The sequence below is a fragment of the Tamandua tetradactyla genome, chromosome 6 (assembly GCF_023851605.1).
Source record: "Tamandua tetradactyla isolate mTamTet1 chromosome 6, mTamTet1.pri, whole genome shotgun sequence".
In the NCBI taxonomy this organism is placed as follows: Eukaryota; Metazoa; Chordata; class Mammalia; order Pilosa; family Myrmecophagidae; genus Tamandua; species Tamandua tetradactyla.
In genome coordinates, this window is record NC_135332.1 from 171,450,168 (window position 1) to 171,472,676 (window position 22,509).

The 22,509-nt window shown below is 39.1% G+C and overlaps 1 protein-coding gene across 6 annotated transcripts in view; it reads left to right on the top strand.

Annotated features, from left to right (window-relative positions):
• LOC143689045 (uncharacterized) overlaps nucleotides 1-22,509 on the top strand; it is a 232,329-nt gene that overhangs the window by 5,500 nt on the left and 204,320 nt on the right. For 3 of the 6 annotated variants that reach the window (XR_013178491.1, XM_077167652.1, XM_077167650.1), the window contains exon 3: nucleotides 4,247-4,307. Coding sequence is in view for 2 of the 6 variants with exons in the window: in XM_077167652.1 (XP_077023767.1) it covers nucleotides 4,247-4,307 (61 nt within the window). In the remaining 4 variants the exon portion in view is untranslated. Of the gene's footprint in view, nucleotides 1-4,246; nucleotides 4,308-4,808; nucleotides 4,995-8,285; nucleotides 8,464-8,483; nucleotides 9,172-22,509 lie in introns of those variants that run through there. The other 3 variants (XR_013178493.1, XR_013178492.1, XR_013178494.1) reach the window with 3 other exon arrangements.

Sequence of the window (22,509 nt, forward strand, 5' to 3'; positions counted from 1 at the left end):
AACATTATGCCTTTCCCCCACAGGAGACTCAGCATACCAATTAGAATAAAGATCTCCTGTCACTTGTAGTGACAAGCTTTCTTTCCTGAGCTTGCAAATTCCTGTTCTAAAAACCAGAGTATGTGAGGTATATATATATGTGTGTATGTAGACATATAAATCTTTTCAAAAATGAGCTCTTGACAAAATATTGCAATTTCGTGTTTGGCCAACAAAGTGTAATGTGGCCACATCCCTTGCCATAGTAACCTTTGCTGGAAGAGCCAGAAGAGGGGTGAAAATAAGGTGGGTGAGGGGAGCAAGGGAGGGCTTCATGAAGGAGAAATTTCCAGTTGAAAGCCTGAGAAATGGAACACCCACTCCAGAAATTAGGCTCCATGCAGCTTTTGACAACAGTTCAAAGCCGTCATGCCTCTTTAATTCCTGGATGCGTCAGCAGAGAATGGTTTCAGTATTCCCACCGAAACCAGAGATACCTCAGATTTATGTGATCCACACCCAGGGAATCAAGGCACTAACATGTTCTGCTGGAGGCATTGAAAAGCTTAGCATTTCCCTTTAAAAAGGAAGAGTTTCCTGTGAAACAAAGGGAGCCAATTATCAGCAAAGGAGGTTCAGATTACTACAAAAGCTCACATGGCCCAGGTGAAGGAGGGCAAAAAAAGTTTCTGCTTGTTTTTTTTTTTTTTTTTTTCTTTTTCCTCATTGTTCCCTTTCCTAACTGATTCCTTGGCATTGCTTGCGGGCTTCAGTGTCTGGGCAGAGCTTGTATATGTTCATGAGTGCTTCGGGGATTTAGCAAAACATTCTACCCTTGCCTAATTTCCCTCTCTCATGGATAGTGTGTGACTCACAGCTTTCTCAAGTACCCTGGGAATCCAATGCTGATGGGTAATTGTCCTTTAATGCCAAGTTGATGAGCTTTTGAAGCACTTACCTGTTTGTTAACACATTAAGCTACATATAAACATTCACCTGTCATGTCTAAAAACCAAGTGAAGGAGTTGAAGGTCACCAACAGAGAAGCACATTCGTTTGGTCAGATTCAGCTTATAGGTCTATTATCAAAGCTTGCCCTTTTTCTGTGCAGTTAGAATGTGAAGGTTGCTTTCATTAAAGCCATCAAGATACATGAGTAAATAAAAAATCAAGTGTGTCTTCCTATAGTAACAGTTCCTAACTGAGGCACGTGCCTTTTGGAGGGACTTAATAGACGTAGGAGTTGGAGGTATAGAGTTCAAACTATTCTATTGCATCTAGGAAGGCTGTCTAGCTTTCTACTCTCTAGCTGGATAGTGATCTCACTATTCTGTAATGGTGTTCCTTAGGTTTTAGGGAAAAGAAAAAATGTGGCCAACCACTAAACTTGAAACACTTATGAATTTCAATTTTTGCATGTCACACTGGTTCCCTAGACCTAGTCATTTAAACTTGGTAAAACAAAACAAACAAACAAACAAAAAACAAATTCTCAATCATAGCTGCAAATATGGTATATCTCTGGTACTAAAAAAAAAAAATCTAGAACCAGAGGTTCTCCTATGAAGACTTTAATTCATTAGGTTTGGGGTAAGGCCTTGAGGTCTATATAAATATATCAGTTTTAATTAAAAGTTAGTAACAGATAACTCCTGCATTTGATGTTTATTTGATCAATAATCAAGATAAAAGTAGTGGCTTAAAATTGTTCCTTCATTCACTAGACATTCACTGAATGCCTATTCAGTGAAAGGTGCTGTGATGAGTAAAATGTACCCCCTGCCCCAGAAGAATTTACAATAACTTGCAACACTAGACAAGAAGCATGTCTTATTCATCTTCGTAACATCTCCTGCATCTGGCACAGACACTGGTGTTTGGTAGAAATTCAGTACCTATTGGTTAAATCAATGTGACCTCATATTCTTCCTGCAGAATATATTTATTCTAAGATTACTGCTTTCCTGTTGAGTTGGTTTTATTTAGGGTCTGTCAGTGGAACTTTATGTAGCTAGACATTCTTGCTAGTTTTGTTCTTCCCACCGTAGGAATGTTACACTTCTCAGTTCCTCTCCTCACACCCTTCTTAGTTTACTTGACTCCTATTCACCCTTCCATTTCAGCTCAAAGACCACTTACCCATAGAAATGTTCCTTCACATCTGTCACAGACCCAGTCTGCTGCCATGACAACCTGAGTCCATTTCTGTTCTCATATCCTCTCATAGGACCATGTTTCTATATCTCAGAACTCTTGTGCAAATTTGAAATTATATAGTCAGAAGTGCAATTGCTGGGCTAGTATTTCTCTTTAACTCCCCTAACAGATAGAAAGCACCATAAAGATAGGGACAGTGTCTGTGTTTACCTACTCTTACATCACCAGAAGCTCATATGGTGTCTACACACTGGAAGTACTCAACATCTATTTGTTGGATGAAGGAGGAAACGGCATAGAGAGGACTTTACAAAACAAGAGCATGGTAATAAGCAATTGCAAGGATTACAAGCAGAATTGTCTATTTCTTGCTAAAAAAAGACCCCAGGCCAAAGGAAGTGTGGACTGGAGTAAGTGGAGAGCCTTTCTTCTTGGTCCCTGTCCCAGAAAAATTAATAGTTTCATGTCTGTGGCACAAAACGGAGCCATTGGGCACTATTCTCACCAACCATGCTTGACAATCAAACTCAATTCCTCATTTTGTCATCTCACCTCTTTGCTTTCACCTTTAAACTAATGGGAACATCTTGATTACCAATGTGGGGAAGTGACTCTACATGAGGTATTTAAGAGTGCAGGCTCTGGAGACTAACTGCCTGGGTTTGGCTCTACTGCTAATTATCTTGAGTAAGGGAAGACCTTCATCTCTCTGTGTCTCTTTCCTCATTTGTGAAATGGCAATACTAACAAATCCACCTCCCTTGAAGTAATATGAGAATTAAGTGAGCCAATTAAATTAAGTGCCTGGTTTGGATCTTGGCATATGTAGATTCCCACTATTTTATTAGTGCTTAATTATTATACACTGGATTAAGAATGAAAAGGGAAAGAAAGGGAAACTAGCATTTATAGAGCACCTACTATGTGCCAAGAACTGCCAAAACACTTAAGATCAATTCAATCCTCATTTAATCCTTGCAACAGTCCCAAAGAGTTGTTTAAAACTCAACTGCAAGGAGGCAGCTTTTACAGAGAGAACTTCTGTTATCCGGTTCCCCTATTGTGGGAATGTTGGTTGTTTAAGTGGCAGAAATAGATTATATCTTACTGGGACTATTTCTTAGAGAATTTATGGTTGAAGGAAATTCCTTACAATCCATTAAAACAATATTTGTGTCCATGGCAACCCTTTGAACTTTGAAGGCAACAGACATCATTCAGAATTCCCCATGTGCAACTCAAAAAACAATGAGCTTAAATCATTCATTTACAGATGAGAAGGAGCCCAAAGCTGGCATCAAAAGTCCACTAGCTTTGAGAACTTTAACCAGTTCTTTAACTTCTCTGAACTTCAGTTTCTTCCTTTTTTCTCTTTATCAAATGGACAAAAATGGCCATAAAAATACCAGCCCCACCTGCCTCATCGTGTTGTACTCATAACTAACCAGTGCCCCTCATAGCAGGGTCTGTTCTTGGACCACCATCTTCTGTATAGCCACCAGACCTACTGAATCAGAATCTCTAGGGGTGGGGCCCAGGCATCTGTTTTAACAAGATTCTTCTAGGTGACTCACAGTAGTTTGAGAAGCAAATTAAATGATGCAATGGATAAGAAAGCATTTTAAGAACTGTAAAATATTTATGCAAATGCAAATGTGTATTCTCTTCCTGTACTACTCTCTCCCAACCCCATTCTCCCACCCATTCTTCCCACTGTCCCTCATCCCCACTCTACCTCCCCTTCTCCCAACCAAATTGAAAAGATTTCATCTGCAGAATGCCTGTGTCTTTTCCAATCTCTGCTCAGCAATCTGTAGACAGTAGGTGTTCATGTAATGCTTTACAAATGAATGAATTGCAGAGTGTATCTCACTATGTCAACATTTGCATTTTTCTTCTTTTCACAGGCTAAATCTTATCTCACTTATATTTTTCTCCTCAGATTTATAGGAGCTTTCTGAAGCAGATGGAGAAAGGTACCCCTTCCTGAATGGAATAGAAACTGGGAAAATTTGGTTGTTTGTACCATAACATGTAGGCAGGAAAAAGAGTTAAATTGGAGACTGGAATTTAGACCTCCCAATCCCTTATCTGTTGTCCTTCATTCCAGGGACTTTGGGTATAGAGATGGACTCTCCTCTCCGCTCCCCAGTGGTGGGGTACAGGGAAATGTAAGTAACCTCTCTCTACCTGTTGATGTACTGAGACTTCAATTAGGGAACTTTTCTAAAGCACCTGGAGCACAATGTGCAATTCATAAGTGGGTCATGGTTTTCCCCATGTTCTTTTGGGCTGGTTGATGCAAATGTTATCAGCAAAATGTACTTAGCTGTCTTCATTAGAAGTCTCTTGATTGAGGGCAGTGGAGTGCAGCCTTGTCCTTTCATCTGTATTCTTTCAAAAGCTGGGGTGAACGACTTGTTTAAACTGAACGATAAAAATGGAACTGGTCCAGGGGGTGTAAGGGTAGTTCAGTGGTAGAATTCTCACCTGCCATGTGGAAGATCCAGGTTCTTTAAAAATATTGACGCTCAGGTCCCTCCCCAGAACAAGTGAATGAGAATTATCTGAAGGTAGGTCCTGGGCCCTGGTTGTGGGTTAGGGTAGGTGCTGGAAGGGAAGGAGAGAACAGCACCCAACTAAATCTTTTCTGCTCTCTCTTTACCCATTAGCATTGAAATTTGTCTGCTACTGACAGAGGAAGAAAATCGGGGCAAGAAGTTATCGTACATAAATATAGTTTTGTATTTTGTTTTCTAAATCAAAAGCATGACCTGAGCTGTCTTTGGCCCTTTGAAAGGCAGCTCTTTGCTCCCTGTGTAGTGTTTACTGAAGGTTTAATGCAAAAATGAATGAAGGTAAGGTTATGTTTCTTCCTTAAGTTACCTTCTAGCCAATGTGCACTGCTGCACTGAGGTATTCCTGCCTAACGTTTGAACAGTCTACCCTTTTAATTATTATACTAATATTTTGTCAACTGTCAAATGCTGGGAAATAATTTAATATCCCTCCATCTCTATGCAGCATATTTATTGATATTCATGAAGTGAGGCCCTTCAGCAATGTCTAGACTGAATGTCAATAAGGTCTGCTGAAGGCGATGATTCTCACAGAGGGAGGATATTAATAATGGAATCAGGAATTATTTTAAATTTTGGTTTAATAAAGGATTAGATGAGACAAGACCACTCTGCCCCCTTAATGGTTGGATGCATAAATAAACGTAACCTGGCCACATCATTTTGAATATCAAAGATGAGAGATGATCAACCTAACATACTTCTCCTTTAGCTGATATCATTTACATAATTTTACAGGCCAGAGTCCTATCTTCTGTGTTCTGCCAGAGAACTATTTACTTGTGTACTGTGCAAAAGGGACTGTGAATTTTTAGAAACAAGCTCCCACTTTTAGAAACAAGCTCCCACTTTTAGAAACATGAATTGTGGAAAATATCAAATTAGATCCTGCACACCTTCTTGGTAATAGCCTGCTGAGGTAATAAGCTCAAAAAAAGGGGACCTGGGGATGCCCTTCAGAAAATAGTTCAAATCTTCATAATGGAAGAGAGGGAATCGCTGCGCAGTTAAGCACCTGTCAAACCATTGCCATCATTGAGTATGTAGCAGATACTCTGCTAAGCCCTTTCCAAGCTTTATCACTTTAAATGGCCCAACAACCCAGGAGATAAACCCAGTTATTATGCCCCTCTTTATTGTTGATCTGTTAAGACCTTTGGTTGAAAGGATTGGAGTTAATTACACTCCTCAGTATAATGCACTTTTTCATTCTTTGTCTGTATGAGGGCCCCCCTCATTTAATGTATTTATCCATTTTTATATCCATTCCTCACCCAATTCCCTAGCCCAGTCTGCAGATAACCATTCAATTGTATTTATATGAATGTGTCCCTATATAATGTGCATTGTTAATTGTAATAGCACATTCTCTGTTTCTTAATCTTTCATTAAGAGCTATGTTTTTAAGATCCATTGATGCCATTCTGTATACCTCTAATGAGTGGTGTATATCTATTTACCTGATTTTATAAATGAGGGAAATGATGCTTAGAAAGTGAAATGAAATGCCTGGTGTTATAAGGACTTTACGTTGTGGAGCTGGTGTTCAGGTAAGTTTCCCTCTGAGGATTATGCTTTTGACCACTCTGCTTATACTGTTTGCAGACGTTACATTATTTAGTTTTCACAACAACCCTGTGAGACTCACAGAGGGTAAGTAACTTATGCAAAGCTGCCAGTGGGTCAGTGTCTTAGATTGTAGCCCTGGTCTGTCTCATCCCTGAACCTTCATGCTTTCCATTTTAGAATCCAATAACCCATCACTCTGCAGGTGAGATGTCCCATCCTACTGGAGTCTTCTGAGTTATTTCACTGTGCAAACTTCTTGCTCTGTGTTTTATTCTAGTTTAGTGCTGCCAGGGGAATAATTTTTCTTGTTTAACAACAAAATATGGGGGACAGGGAGTCTTGGGGAGAGGCCTGCTCAGTTGTGTCAGTTCCAACATCATCGTGGCCAGAACTAAAGTGATTGATCCCATCTGAACCCATGAAGTGAAGAGGCTATGCGGGCACTCTCTCCTCTCAGGGCTGATATCTGCCAAGCTCTCATACTGGAATGATGAGAAAGCTATTGCTTTCCCTTTCCAAGGCTGACATGATGCAATAGATCTGGTGACAGGAAGTTTTCCTTTCTCTAGTTTCCCTTGGGCACATCATGGCTGTGTCTACAGGGGTTATGTAAAGCTTCTTGTATGCCTTGGCCATGGGCCCTGGGAATTCAACTGTATTATCCTTTCTGGTAAGCACTGAAGCAGGGTGAATTGAAGGCTTGATTCTCTTGAATAACTTCTGAAGATGGCAGTGCCATCTGCCTGGAGCCTAGTCTTGTGAACAAAGCTTCTTAAACCCCAATTAAAGTAAAGGTGCAAAGATGTGTTTATGTGCATTTAAAAACAGCCATTTTGCAGCCAGTCAACCATTTTGAATGAAGCACATTTCTTGACATCAAACAAAGAGGAGAGACGAACTTGGAATTTTATAAGTATCAAATGGAGTTTTCTTTTTTTTTTTTTTTTTTTTTTTTTTTTTTTAAGGAAAGACAGAGAGAAGGAAGGAAGGAAGGAAGAAAGGGAAACATCTTTAAACATTTTCTTGTTTTATTGTATTCTGTTTCTCCGTTTTTGTTACATGGGCTGGGGCCGGGAATCGAACCGAGGTCCTCCAGCATAGCAGGCAAGCACTTTGCCCGCTGAGCCACCGCGGCCCGCCCAAATGGAGTTTTCTTATTCTAAAACAGACCTGAGGGTTTGTCTTGTGTGTATCAATAATACAAAAATGGAGTGAACTTTAGAGTAAAACAGAGCACAAGCCTCTGTTTCCCTTCTTATTTGCAATATGACCTTGGGCAATTAACTTATCCTCTGACTTATTTCCTCAGAGGTGAACTGGGGACACTGACATCCATCTCACAATACTATTGTGAAACTTTATGAGAAAATGAGTATAAAATGTCCTACATGTTACGAGACAGTCAATACATGTTAGGCCACCTCAGAAACAGATGATTGGGCAATATTTTGATTCCTCAACTGATTCGAAGTTTCTTCCTGCTTAATGCTAGATTATAGATATTTTTTCCTTGCCCTTTCAATTCATTTTTGGAAGAGGGTAGCTTAGCTGGGCCTTGAAGCGTTTGGAAGGTCATTCTGGGCATGAATTTGTTTTGGCATTTATTTCTGCCTTCTTTACTTTATTTAATCCACTGCCAAGAGGGCATTTTGATTGGCATGGGAGCTGAGTGAAATGAAGCTCTCCCTCAGAGGGACATCCGTGCAGTGGCTCTGCAAGAATTGCCTCCTTTCATTCTGATGAGGGCTGACTTTCTTCCCTTCGCTGTGTTTCTGAGGGACTTTTGATGTTTTCCTGGCCCTGTCAATTTCATTCCTAGCTGGTCTCATTCACTAACACCACAGGCGCTATCAGCTCAGACCCAGAAACATGATGCCAGCATTGTAGAATCCATTTAGACGTAGTAACGTCTGGTCTGAGGCTTACAGGGGCCTGTGACTAAATTTATGCTGAAATCTAAATGGAGGGAGAAGTTTCTCTGACACTGTTTTCATTATTCAGCCTCTCTCCTAGTGATCAGGATTTTAACTGTCCCTTTGAAAGATATCAATCACCTGAGCTCACCTGTTCCAGTTAGCTGTACTTTCGATAAGTGGCTCTGGGATGAATCATGTGAAAATTTTCTACTGCATTAAGCAGAACCCCTTTCAAGTAGCCAAGGGATGAAATGTATTATTCAATAAGCTTTGTACTCTCCAGTACCCAAAGCAATGCCGAGACTCTGCTTAGAAGAGAATCTGAGGGGATCATGTGCTCATCAGAAACATGTGTTATGCTTTGCACTGAAGAGTCCTCAGGAAGGAAATATGTAATAAGCAGCAAGACAACTTGGGAGTTTTGAACCTCAGCCCTAGAGCAATGTTCTCTCAAAACATGGTGTCCCACCAGCAACCAAAACACCTGTGGGACTTGTTCCAAATGCAGGTTCGCTCTCTCCCCAGAGAAGACTCTGACTCAGCAGGTGGAATCCTGGAATTTGCAGGTGATCCCAATGGACTCTGATACCTGAGAGTCACTAGTCTAGAGCTCCTGTACACATTCCTAAAGGACTATATATTAGGTTTCTCCGCAAAATATATTTTAATCTAATTTCAAATAAAAAAAATTTTTGAAACGACTGGTGTGTAGAAAAGGGATAAACTTTAAAATCAGGCAGATGTTGTTAGAAGTTTCAGCTTTACCTTTGGGTCAGTCATTAGTGCTATTTCCAAAATATTTCTTGCTTTCCTCCTTTTGGGAAAAATGTTAGGGTTGTACTTCTCTGGCCTCTTGGTGTTAGGTGTGGCTAGATGAGACTTTGGCCAGTGAAATGTGAGCTGCCATGTGTGATAGCATTTTACATGGTGCAAGTCTGTCAGCCAGGATTCCAGACTGACTGTGACGCGTACAGACCTCCTGCTAACCCACAAGTGATATGTGGAGTGAATGAGAAAGAACTGCTTGTTTCAAAACACTCATCTTTGGGCGTTGTTTGTTATGGCAGAAGAAGCTAGCTTAGTCTGACTTATATAAATATTAACTAGCTTTGCTACCTTTGGGAAGGGATTTAAGATCTCTAAGTCTCATTAGCATCCCTGTTAAATTAAAAACAACAACAACAACAACAAAAAACTACATCTATCAACCCTTGATTGTAAAGGGTTGTTGTAAAGAGTGAATAAAGTTAATTTTACAAAAAAGCCTAGCCTAGCTCCTAACACATAATGGGCACTCAATAGGTGTTGCATTCTTTCCTTGTCCCCAGAGTCTCTCTCCCCAATCTGTGTTGATTGTTTTTATAAGATCAAACCTTCATCATATTTTTTAATGTGTTCTTAGGGTGATCCTAAATGGAGTAACTGCTTTTGTAAATAAGTGAACTAAGATTATTGAAAGGATGCATCAGATGATACAAGCATTTATTATGTGATACTGTTAATGGAAAAAGGCAGTAGATTCTTTTGCCCATACATTCAAATTACCAATTCCTGAGACACTGGTGTTTCAAAGACAGATAAAGTTTATTACCAGGCACGTAGCAGGAGATCAGATGGCCTATCAGCCCGAAAATCTGTCCCCCTAAACTACAGTAATTCTGATAGGTTTATAACATTAAAAGATGGGCAGATTTTAGGATAATAAGAACAATGGCCCCAACATGATATGATTAGAGGTGGTTTAATTATTGAGCATGTGCAGATTGATTACATGCTTAGTCACAGAATGTATGTAAGAAAATGGTGACCTTAATATGATAATGGGTGTGATTTTTAGTATTGTAATGAGATATAGGTGACTTACAGGTCAAAGTCTAAGCTACTATGCATATCAGGCAGGCCTATCTTGGTTAGATCCAGTTTTGGTTATGAAGAAAACTTTGGACTTGGGGTGAGTTGGTTCTGGGCTGACCCAGGGCCCTTCATTAATAAACATTAGGGGCTGTTTTTAGTAATTACAGCACTTTAAAGTTTTGAAAAACCAGATAAATAGGTACAAGTAAAGTTTTGTCACAATGTTTGTACAGCCACAAGGGCATAAGAGAAAGCCCTTATCAGAGATCAAGGCAGCGGGATCACTATTCAAAGATTTCCCTCTGTATGCTCTAATATACCAGAAAGCAAAAAGGAATATTTATATAATGAGTCAGCAATCAAAATCATCCCTTAAATCCTAATTTCTCAGTTACGACATCAAGCATCTCAGTGGATCAGTTGGAGTTACAGCATCTTGCAATTTAGAACATTCACTGCAGGTGAGGGAAACCTTGCCAGACACATAGATTGGGGCATGCACAGATAAATAAGCCAGATAAGACCATCTCCCTGTCCTCACAAAAGCTAATAGTCTAGATAGACAGAGCCACCATCTGAATTAAACAAACTTACACAATGATGTGAATGCCTTTTGCCGATATGTACAGATTGCTATGGGAACACAGGAGGGTGGATGATGAATTCTTCCTGGGTAGTCAGTGATAACTTCATGGAGATTACATGGCATCTGAGCATTAAATGAAAAGCAGATGCCATGCAGATCAGGGGGAGGTAAGAGGTACTCCGAAAGATGCAGAGACCTGAGCAAAGGTATAAAGTTCACGCCTTGTTTGAGAAACGGTAAGTATAGAGTCTGGGAATTAAAGATAGAAATGGGTCTCAAGTGGTAAAAAATGAGGGTGAGAAGATACGTTAGTGTCACATTTTGCTATTTGGATTTAGTCTTTGTGTAGTGGAAAATTAGTTAAGACTCAGAATAGAGAAGGGACATAATCAAATTTGTATTTGGGAAGCAAACCTTGCATAAATGACTGGAAGAAGACTATTTGATGGTTTTTCACAATTTTCTGTGGGGGAAGGGATGAGATTTAACTGTGGCAATTGTTCTGGGAATGGAGAGAAGTGGTTAGATTTCAGAGCTTACTCTGAGTAGAATCAAATTGATCACATATTTAATGTGAGAGACAAAAGAAGTAAGAGAAAAAAAAAAAAGTAGTGAAATTTCCTGACTGGAACCATAGATGGATAATGTTGACATAAACCAAGTTTGTGAACATAGAAAAAAAATGCACGTAATGTAAACTATGGAAGATAGTTAATATTACTATTTAAATAATTTTGCATTAATTGTAACAAAGATGATTACTGTTTAAAAATATATAGTACAATTTTAAAAAGTGTTATCATCAGTTTTAACAAATGCTCCACACTAATGCAAGGTGTTAGTGGTGCGGTGGTATATGGAATCCTATATTTTATGCATGAGTATTCTGAAAACTCTTGAAAAAAATTCTTTAAACCTCTTAGTTTAGAAATAATATGAATTTTATTTTGGCTTGTTATATAGTTATTATGTAAGCAAAAATAATATACAAACTTTGCAAGCTATGAATCATGAATCATAATAATGCACTAAATATTTCTAAACTGACTATACAATTCTAAAACTGGAATGTTCTCAATAATATTAATGCTATCTGCCTGCCTCTCCCCAATCCCATCCTACTACCCACAATCATTCCCTTCTTTTCAAAGTTTTACCACTTATGGATATATTCTTACACAATTAATTTTTAAATTTTATTAGAGCATGTAGCATTCCATGATTTGATTCTGTCCCTCAATATTGTTACTATTGTTATCTGTGATTCATTCAGGTTGATTTGTGTAGCTGTAGTTTGTTAATTTTCCCTGCTATCTAACAGTACATTGACTGACTGTATTGCAATTCATCCCCACTCCTAGTGATGCATTTGGATTATTTCCAATGATTTGTTATTGCAAGCAATGGTGGTATAAATATTCTTGTACATATCTCATGGGTTTGGACATTTTGATCTACGACTCATGTACAGGTGTTCTAAAGTTGCATTCAGGGTTAAGTCTGAGCTAGATATTTGCAGTTGGAAGTGTCCGAGGAACAGGTTGCATTTAACAGCCACCAACTTCATTGAGATGAACAAGGTAAGCATATGGAGGAGAAACAAGATTGGAATCAAAACCCTCACACACTAACATTGAAGGTCTGGAGCTGTCAGAGAATAGAAGAATCAGAAGAACACAATATCAGGAAAATCACTGTAGAAGAGTTTTTGTAAAAGGTGTAGTCTCCTCTTTCAGAAGCTGAGAATGTTGGGCAGATTTGTTCATGGTAATATCATCAGTGACTTGGTGAAAGGCAGCTCATCCAAGAGATGAGGAGAAAATTGGATGAAAAGTGAATGTAAGATAAACAGGCATTAATGGGAGAGTAAATTAGTATTACAAGAAATCGTTTGTTACTAGAAGTCCAGAGTTGTTCCACTAGCTTGAAGAATGATATTAGTTCAAGGACATTTCTGGGGACATGAATAACATTTATAAAAGGAAGGGAGCAATAAGAGATTTAAGAACTAGGGGGGAATGGTGAGAACGGGGGAAAATTCAACCTCCCCAAATTGAATTCTTGATATCCTCACAAGCAGTGTGGACAACCAAAGCTATAGGTTGAGCCCCCAGTCTTCGGGTTTGTTCATATGAAACTTAACCCCACAAAGGATAGGTCAAGCCTACTTAAAAGTAGGCCTAAGAGTCACCCCCAAGAGAACTTCTTTTGTTGCTCAGATGTGGCCTCTCTCTCCAGCCAACACGACAAGCAAACTCACCACCCTCCCCCTGTCTACATGAGACATGACTCCCAGGGGTGTGGACCTTCCTGGCAATGTGGGACAGAAATCCCAGAATGAGCTGAGACTCAGCATCAAGGGATTGAGAAGAACTCTACAATGAGCTGAGATCCAGCATCAAGGGATTGAGAAAACCTTCTCAACCAAAAGGGGAAAGAGGGAAATGAGACAAAGTGTCAATGGCTGAGAGATTCCAAACAGAGTGGAGAGGTTATCCTAGAGGTTATTCTTACACATTAAGTGGATATCACCTTGTTATCCAAGATGTAATGGAGAGGCTGGAGGGAACAGCCTGAAAACATAGTGCTGTGTTCCAGTAGCCATGTTTTGATGATGATCGTATAGTGATATAGCTTTCACAATGTGACTGTGTGATTGTGAAAACCTTGTGTCTGATGCTTCTTTTATCTACCTTGTCAACAGACGAGTAGAACATATGGAATAAAAATAAATAATAGGGGAACAAATGTTAAATTCAGTTTGAAATGCTAGTGATCAATGAAAGGGAGGGGTAAGGGGTATGGTATATAAAATCTTTTTTTTCTGTTTTCATTTTATTTTTCCGTTGTCTTTTTATTTCTTTTTCTGAATTGATGAAAATGTTCTAAGAAATTATCATGATGATGAATATGCAACTCTGTGATGATATTGTGAATTACTGATTATATATGTAGAACGGAATGAGCATACATTAAGAATATTTGTGTTTCTTTCTTGTAATTTTTTTATGAACAAAAAATTTAAAAAAAAGAACGATGGGGGAGACTAAACTTGTGTCATTACGTCCCACGACAATGACAACAATGGCAATGAAGAATATTGATCACTTGCTCTCCCAGACACTCTTTTAGTTTCTTTGTACTTAGTCCTCACAACAACCTTAGAAAAGAGATATTATTTTATTTCTCTTTTTATTATCACTTTAGCTGCTATACTGACAATAGACTATAGGGGCTCCAAGGTAGTAGAAGAAGGGAGACTGGTTAGAAGGCTTTGCAGAAATGCAGTTCTGAAATGGTGGTGAATTGAATGAGGTCAAAATGCGAAGATTAGGATGATTTTAGAAGAATTTTGAAGGTAGAACCAAAGAGGTTGTTGATAGATTACACTCGGGCTGTGAAGGAGAGAAATGAAAGACGACTCCAAGCTTTTGGACTGAATAACTGGAAGGATGGAGTTGTTGTTTACTGAGAGGAGAAGACTATGAGAAAGCAGTTTGGAGCAGAGGAGGATGAAAAATGAAGTTTTTGACGTGTTGGATTTGAGGTATCTATTAAACATCCAAGCAGAGATAGTGAAGAAGCAGTTGGATATACAAATCTGGAGTTCAGGGGAAATTTTAGGCTAGAGATACAAAGGTGGGGATCCTCAGTGCATAGATGATATTCAGAGACGTGAGGCTTGATGAGATCACCTGGGAACCAGACTAGATAGCAGAACAATGAGGTCAGAAAATTGAACCCTGGAGCATTGATGTTGTTAGAGGTTGAGGAGATGTGGAGGAACCAGAACATAGGATTTGAAAGGACAAAGCAACCAGGTAGGAAGAGAAATAAGAGATGGTTCCTGGGACAAAGTGAGGAAGGAATTTCAAGGAAGAGGGAAAAATTAGTTGTTTGAAAAGCCTAAGGTTTAAATAAGAGGAAGACTGTGAAATGCAGAGTGAAGTCAGCAGTGGTCAATTGTTAAGTTGAATCGGTGAACCCTGATTCCTGTATTCCAGTGACTGATAACACTTCAAAAGTAGCAGGAAAGGACTACCTTCCGTATTGGACCCAAGCTCAGAAGCCCTTTTTTGTCCTGTGAGTCAGAACCTGTAGCTGGTTCATTAATCACAAGAGGAGTTGTTTGATAATCTTTGATGTAGATCCAGGGCTTTCTTCAGTATAGAAATAACTTGCTTGAAAGCAAAATTTGAGTTTCTGTTTCAGTTTCTTTAAATTAGGAGAGAAACTGAAGATACCCTATAGCCATCTGATTGTAGGATAAATCTATATTTTTACAGTGTCTTCCCGATCTTCTACAGTTGAATTAGCTATGTCTACTTCAACAGGGGGGAAAAAAAAAACACAGCAATCCACTCTTTTCAAGTTTTTCCAAGATATTCAACTTAGTTTTCGTAGAAACAATTCTTTTTTTACTGCTCATATTTTACTAATGTGTAAAGTAATTGGTACACAGTAATGAACATGTTTGCGAAAAAACAGAGCACCCACTCGGTGAGAGTGGTGGGAATGAAGAAGGGTAGAGAGCGATGGTCTACTGGCTGGAGGTATTGCATATGCCATGGCTATCAGCCAGCATGTTTAGTGGTTGAATTGTACATTGTTAATCTGGAAAGAAAGGATGGAATTTACTTAAGAGCAATCCTACAAAAATTTTTTCACTTATAGTTAATACATTGACATTCTAATATATAAAAAGAAAAAAAGGAAATCTAACAATAATTTAATGCAATCATTACCCTCCTATCATCCTCTTAAACCTAAATCCAATCTTCTCATAGACCCCAAGACTTCCCACTACTTCCCTTCCCCGGAAGCCTCATACCTGCCAATCAACTACCCTAAGAACACTGGATAATGTAATTTATAGTTTTCATTCTCAAATCTTAGATAATTTCCAGTTTCCTCTCTCTTATTCTCCATTTTAAATGAAACTCAGTGTAACATTCAAGGCTATCTTTTCTCATACTGACCATGAAGACATGCTGTAATTTATGAGGATATAATTTATTATGTATTTTTGTTGTAAAAAAAAATAAACAGCTCCCCCCATACATTTTATGCTTTGTAGTAAACAAAACATACTCCAAACATACCTTTATTCCAAATAGTTTTTAAACAGTTACTGCATACCCATTTTGATTTTCTACCTATTTAGAGCTATCAGAGAAGGCCATTCTGGGAAGGTGACATGTAAGCTGAGACCTAAATTAGATGTGCAGGCAGAGAGGGGAAGCCTTTTTCAGCCTCCAAAGCAGGAAAATTTGGAGCATGTTGGGGACACTATCATTAAATAGTGTGTGTGAAGGGGGGGGCAAGAAATGAGGATGGAGAGGGAGGTGGGGCCAAGCAGGCATTGGTAACGCATCTGTGTTTTATTCTAAGTGCAATGGGAAGCTCTTGAAGGGATTTAAGGAAGGGAAGACATGTCTGCCTGACATTCTTAAAGAATTATCCAGGCTGCTGTTTGAAGAATGGTGGAAGCTGGAAGTTCACTTGGTAGACTGAAATATATTGACCTCACAGACATTATGTTGAGCCAAAAAAAAGGCCAGGCACAAATAAGTACATGCTGCACTCCACACTGACTTCCATACATTGCATATTTTGATTTGTGTGGGTCATCCATGCAGAAGAGGATGGTGACTGGACTAGCCTGGGGACTGTGGTGAGGGAGTTTCAGCTTGTCTAATTCTTGTACCAAATTGTTAAGCAGGGAGGGAGGATCGAGAGCTGTTCTCCATGTTGTGTAGATAAGGAAATGAATCAGAAGATCCAAGGTCACAGAGCTAGTTAGCAGTGGACCTAAGTCTCAAGTCCAGATTGTTCTACTTATTTTATTAAGAAAAGTTCAGATGTATACATTTAATCAAAGGACTTTTGTTCAGTAATTAAAAGGAAAAAAACCTGGTCATGCAAAAAACCTGGTTCAATCTCACAAACATTATGTTGTGCAAAAAAACCAGACACAAAGAGGACATACTATATGATTTCATTTATATGAAGTTTTGTAGTAGGTAAAACCAATCTATGGATCTATGGTGATCAGAAGAAAGGAAAAAGTAATTCTTTCTTTGCGGATATTGGGGATTGACTAGCAGAGAACTTTCTGGGGTGATGGGAATGTTCTATACTCTGATCTATGTGAGTTATATGGGTGGATAGATAAAGATATAGAGATAGAGATAAAATTTGTCAGAATGCAAACTGTATTTTAAAAATCTATGCAACAGATGAGAAAAAGTTCAAAATATATATATGATTTCCTAAATTTGTAGAGTCAAAATATGACAGTCCTGGGATGGGAATCCAAGATTTCTAGTGTCAGGACATACACTCTTGCTCTAAACCATAGGTTGTGGACCTAAGGCTACTAGAGAATTCTGGCTTCTGACTCCTAGCCAAGGGTCATGACACAGAGATAGACTGACTCTCTTCCATTTGAAGATACAGCTCACAAAGGCTAGAAGTCAAAGTCACGTCCCACGTGGGCATGGGGAATGTCCTTCTAGAATGAGAGAGGCTATGCTTAAGGATTGGAGACCTTTTCTGGACAATAGCATGATTTAGGCCTCAATCCATGTGAGAAAATTGCTCTTCTAAAAAAGGCTCTCAAGATCTAGAATGAGACAAAGAACCAACATTGCTTAAAATAAACACTGCAAAGGGACTCAGTTTGCTTATCAGAATTTAGAGTCACTCTACTGATAATTTTGACAATGGTGTTGGCATGATTGATACTGCTGAGCTGATAATGGGAGACGATGCCCTTAAAGGAATGGCATGTTTGGCAAAATGCAATATCTTCTACCCAGCACTTCATTTTTCATAAGGGTCTATTCATGGACTACATACTTAAGCAATCTCATTAGTCTACCATTTATCATTTCTAAGTCTGTCTATAAACAATAATTGTCAAGGCATAGATTTGCATACATGAAAACAATGTGTTACATGTGTAGAGCAATTTTATTTACAAAACATTTGGTGCCCAAATCCTGAAACAATTAGGAGAAGAGGTCTAACTCCTTTACTGTATCTGTTGTCCCTTGGGTGAGTGGGATACTGGTAGAGAATCAGGTTCTGAGAGGTCCCACCTCAAAGAGCATCTGGGCATCTTAGGGAGTGGAAAAAAGCAAACAGACTGGCTTGATGGTACTGTTTTTGCAGATGTCCAAGCTCTATGATACCGTGATTATCTCATCCTTGTGAATTCAAACTAGAATACTCATGCAACTCACTTGAGAATACATTAGAAAGCACCACTCTGGCATGGGTATCCGGGAGGGTATAATGTGTCTTCCTACCTTGTTGTGGGCTATTTGCCTTATGCCCAAGATGCCAAGGCAGGAAGCTCTTGCAAACTTTAAAAATGGATAGATTAAAAGATGGAAGGAGAGATGGACTAATGGATAGTTAGAAAACATCTGAGTTACTGGAAAGAGCACCTTAGACATGATCAGGAAACTGGGGCTTATTTTGGTTCTTTAAGGAATTCTTCTCAGCATAACAATTTATTTTGCTACTCTGATACTCAGTTTCCTTATCCGAAGAACTGGTATATTTAGCTCACACTGCTATTTTAAAATGCAATGAGCCAATGTATGTAAAAGCACTTGGTAAGCTGTGTATTTCTATATAAAAATAAGGCAGTAAAAGTAAATAGCAAGAGAACATGGTAGATATTAGATAATAATCAGAACACTCACTTATCGAGACCATCAATATGCCCAGCACAGTTCTAAATGTGTTAACTCAATGTTTTGGTTTGCTAAAGCTGCCAGAATGCAATACACTAGAAATGGAATGGCTTTTGTAAAGGGATTTATTAAGTTGCAAGTTTATGGTTCTAAGGCTGTGAAAATGTCCAAATCAAGGCACCAGCAAGAGGTTACTTTCATTCAAGAAAGGCTGATGCTGTCTGGAACACCTCCATCCACTGCAAATGCACATGGCAACATCTGCTAGCTTTCTCTACTTACTTCTTCAAACGGATTCCCCAGGGGTGTTTTCTTTCAGCATCTTCAAAAGTCTCTGGCTGTGTGGGCTATGAAGTTTTTTCAAAAATGTTTCCCTTTTAAAGTACTCTAGTAAGTGACCCACCTTGAATGGGTGGAGACACAACTCCATGGAAACAACTGAATCAGGAGGTTCCTACCCAGCAATATTGAATGGGGCTTAGAGAACATGGCTTTTCTGGGGTACTCAATAGTTTCAAGCCAGCATACTCAGTAATCATTTAAAGATCTATGGGGATAGGTATTACCCTCACTTTCAAGATGAGGAGACTGAAGTGCAGCAAGTTGGGGCACCTTGCCATCTAGCTTGTGGGTGCTTGTGACCACTTACCAGCCACTCAGAGGCAAGAGCCTGCTGGACTAACCCCCCTAGTATGGTCTCGGACAATGGAGCTAACTCTACACTTCTAGAATGAAGATTGTTACAAAGATAGAAATAGATATTAAGGAATGAAATTCTACGTGATTTTGATAGACTGCTAGGTAAATGGAAAAATAGTTGGATATGTCAACATATGGTGGATAACTAAAGATAACTTGTAGCACTATAAATAAAGAAGTAGCATTAAAATGGTTTAATTGGGTAGAGAAAGCTATTAACTTTAAATTTTCTTGTAGTAAAATTTCAAGTAAAGCAGCAAAATCTGCTTGAATCCAGACTATACTATTTACTGGGGTGACTTTGAACAAGTGACTAACTTTCTGAGCCTCAGTTTCCTCATTTAAAAAAAATGGGTATGGTAAAAGTACCTATCTCTCAGAGTTGTTTGAGGATTAAACATATGAATATTTGCAAAATGCTCAGGGAAAATGCTCAGCACAAAGTAAGCTAGACTCAAGGAAAGTAATTCCAGACTTGAAATAAGAGCTTGCACTTCAAAGAAACACTACCCTGGTTTCTCCAGTTCACTCCATAGCCTGATCAAAGGAAAACTGAGAGATAATAATTAATATAATAGACTAGTAGAACATATTCAACTCAGGAATAGTTTGGGATCTTTCTAAAGAGGAGAAACTAAAATTATTTCAGGACCTACCATATGCAGGGCCCTTAATATACATATGTCATACCATCCCCCAGGAGCTCAGAGGAAATAAGCTATTAATAAACCTATTTTAGGGATGATGAAATTGAAATTTGTTCAAGGTCAGAAAGCCTTTAAGCTAGGTGCTAACCCCAAGTCTATTTCACCCCATGCCTATGGCATTTTCTGCTAAACCAAGTAACTTCTAGTACAAGTCACATATCCCCCTCTTGTATCACCTCTTTGAATCCCTAACAGTTGATACTATGAAACACAGAATATTTGGATTGATTTTTTACATTGCCAGGAGATTAAGTTATCAATTATTTGAGCTGGAGAGAATATTTTCTCCCTCCAAAGAGATGGCATTGTACAATTTCTTGGACAGCTTTTTTTCTCCTCTCCTCATGAAGTATCAGAACTACCCAGAGAAACCCATAACTGCTGGTCTTCTGATTAATCTGTTTTCTCTGGATCCTGCCTCATGATGACAGAATGGTCCATGGGGACAGTTTTGCAACGGATGTTTTCAACAATGATGGAAACACAGCGCTAAACAGAGTATCAGAGGTGTTTCATGCACTGAAGACATCTGGTCTGTTTTTGAAGCCAAATTAACATAAGATTATCATCTGATTATTATTATTATCACCTTAGAATGCATTGGAACCCATAAGGATGGCTCTGATTGCAGGGAGGGGTAGGGGACTCTGGTGGAAGCAGAGGAGGCTTCAGCCTCACAGTTTAATTTTAGGAAATAATGTGTTTAAGCATCCTAATCTAATTTGATATGATCTGTCTTATCCCAAGTAGAGAAGCATTAAGGAAAGAGATGATGAGAGTAAGGAGGAGTTGAAGTAACTTGGGCTGAATCAGAGAAACCAAAGGTAAATGTACCAGACTTCCCGCCTGAAGGAAGAGGACTGTTTGGTGGAAGGAGTACCACATACGCCCCTGGATGAACCAGGGATGTCCCCGACATATGATCCCCTAAGGGAGGAATAGGCACCCCAGTGGTCTGGGAAGATACAAGGTGCAACTGAATTTTAGGCTCTGTCCTTTCTCAGCTGGAACATCTGGACTTCATGCGCAAGACTCAGACCAGGTGGACTCCAAGGTCATGGAGTTATCTAACATCCCTGCATGTTGTGGCTTGGCAAAGAGAGCCTCCAGGATCCAAACAGGCCTTTTGCTTTGGCTCCCCATAATTGAATTTCCTTAAAAACAGGGATCATTATTATCTGATCATCTAAGTTCTTTCCAATTTTAAGCCTCATTCCCTATAAGTGGATGCATCTTTGCTTTTAGTTGACTGAATGGAAAGAAAAAAAAAATAGTCTTAGAATAAAAGGTTCTAAGTTCAAATACTGGGTGTCCATTCTGTGAGCAGAGTACACAGTCTTTCCCACTTTCCCAGCCTCAATATACTTATTTAGTAGTATGTGCTAGGGGTATAATACTCATCATCTCATTTGATTGGCACAACACCTCAATGAAATAAGCAGTCCCCTTCCCAGTTTTCACATAAAGAAATTGAGAACAAGGAGTAGTTCGCCTAGGCATACAGTGAGCGCAGAGCTGGGATTCAGCCCTGGGTGTTCTCTGACATGGTGAGCTTCCTCAAGGATGCTCAACAGAGTGAAATCGGCTACCAACAGTGGCAGCGAGTTTTATTCCAGGAACGTGCTTTCCATATGCCATGTAGTGAGTGCCTGCTCTCTGGGGTCAGCTAGCCTGAGTGCCTCTGCCCCTTCAACTCCTTAAATTCACATTAGCCTTAGTTTATATAGAAATAAGTGAAATTAATATATATATATATATATATATTTACCTCATGGTCTAGTTTACAGGATTATGATAAGAGGAGAAGGTCTCCATTTTCTTGGCTTCCTCATGTCCATATGGAGTGGGTTTTGCTAGGGTTTAATCCTTACTTCTCTCTGGCCCTTCACTCCTTCACTCCCAATGAGGGGCAAATTTTCTGATTGAGTGATTGTGGGAGAAGTGCTCTCCTTCCTTTCCCTCTCCCTTGCCCCTTCCCTCCAGTGCTTTCTCTTTCTCCAGGGAGGCCAGCTCTTCTCAGCCACATAGTATGTGGACAGTGCAGGTTCAGTCCCTGCAGGGAGATACCAATTGACCATCTGAGCCAGTCTCTTAAATGACCAGGCCTGGTGAGTGCAGGGGTAAAGTGTTTAGAAAGCCTATTGTGGCTGGAGGGCTAAAGCCATGCCCTTAAATCAGCCCTATAGGTAATAAAATGGATATTAAAACGAACAACACGAAACAATAAAGCTCCTTCTGTCTGTTTCCTGGGTTTTATTTCTCATTGGGTTCTAAACTGGTTGAAAAAGACTGAGGTATATTTATTGTACCTTTTCTCAGCCTCAACAGATTAAATGGATAATACATGAAAAATATCAATCATTGTGTCTGGAACATTATCAGTATCAATAAATGTTAACTATCACTATCAAGTTTGCTCATGTAATGAATGCCTCCAGTTACAGGCACCAGAGGAATTCAGGGAAGGAAAGGATGAGTGTAGCCTGGGGGCAGATTCCAGAATGGGCTACTGTGTGACAGCTTTGTAAAAAGCTTTGTAAAAGACAGGGACTCTGTAACTATCATATTTACTAAGACCAATGTTGATGTTTTGGTTACATTTCCAAATTCAGGGGTGTCCCATCTACTCTGATTTTATTCTGAAATTTATCTATGCTTCCTCAGATTTTGAATCTACATGAGCCACAGTAACAGTTCTTTTCTTAATTTGATTATTTCTGGCTTATTTATGGTTGTAATTATCCCAGGGCCCTATCT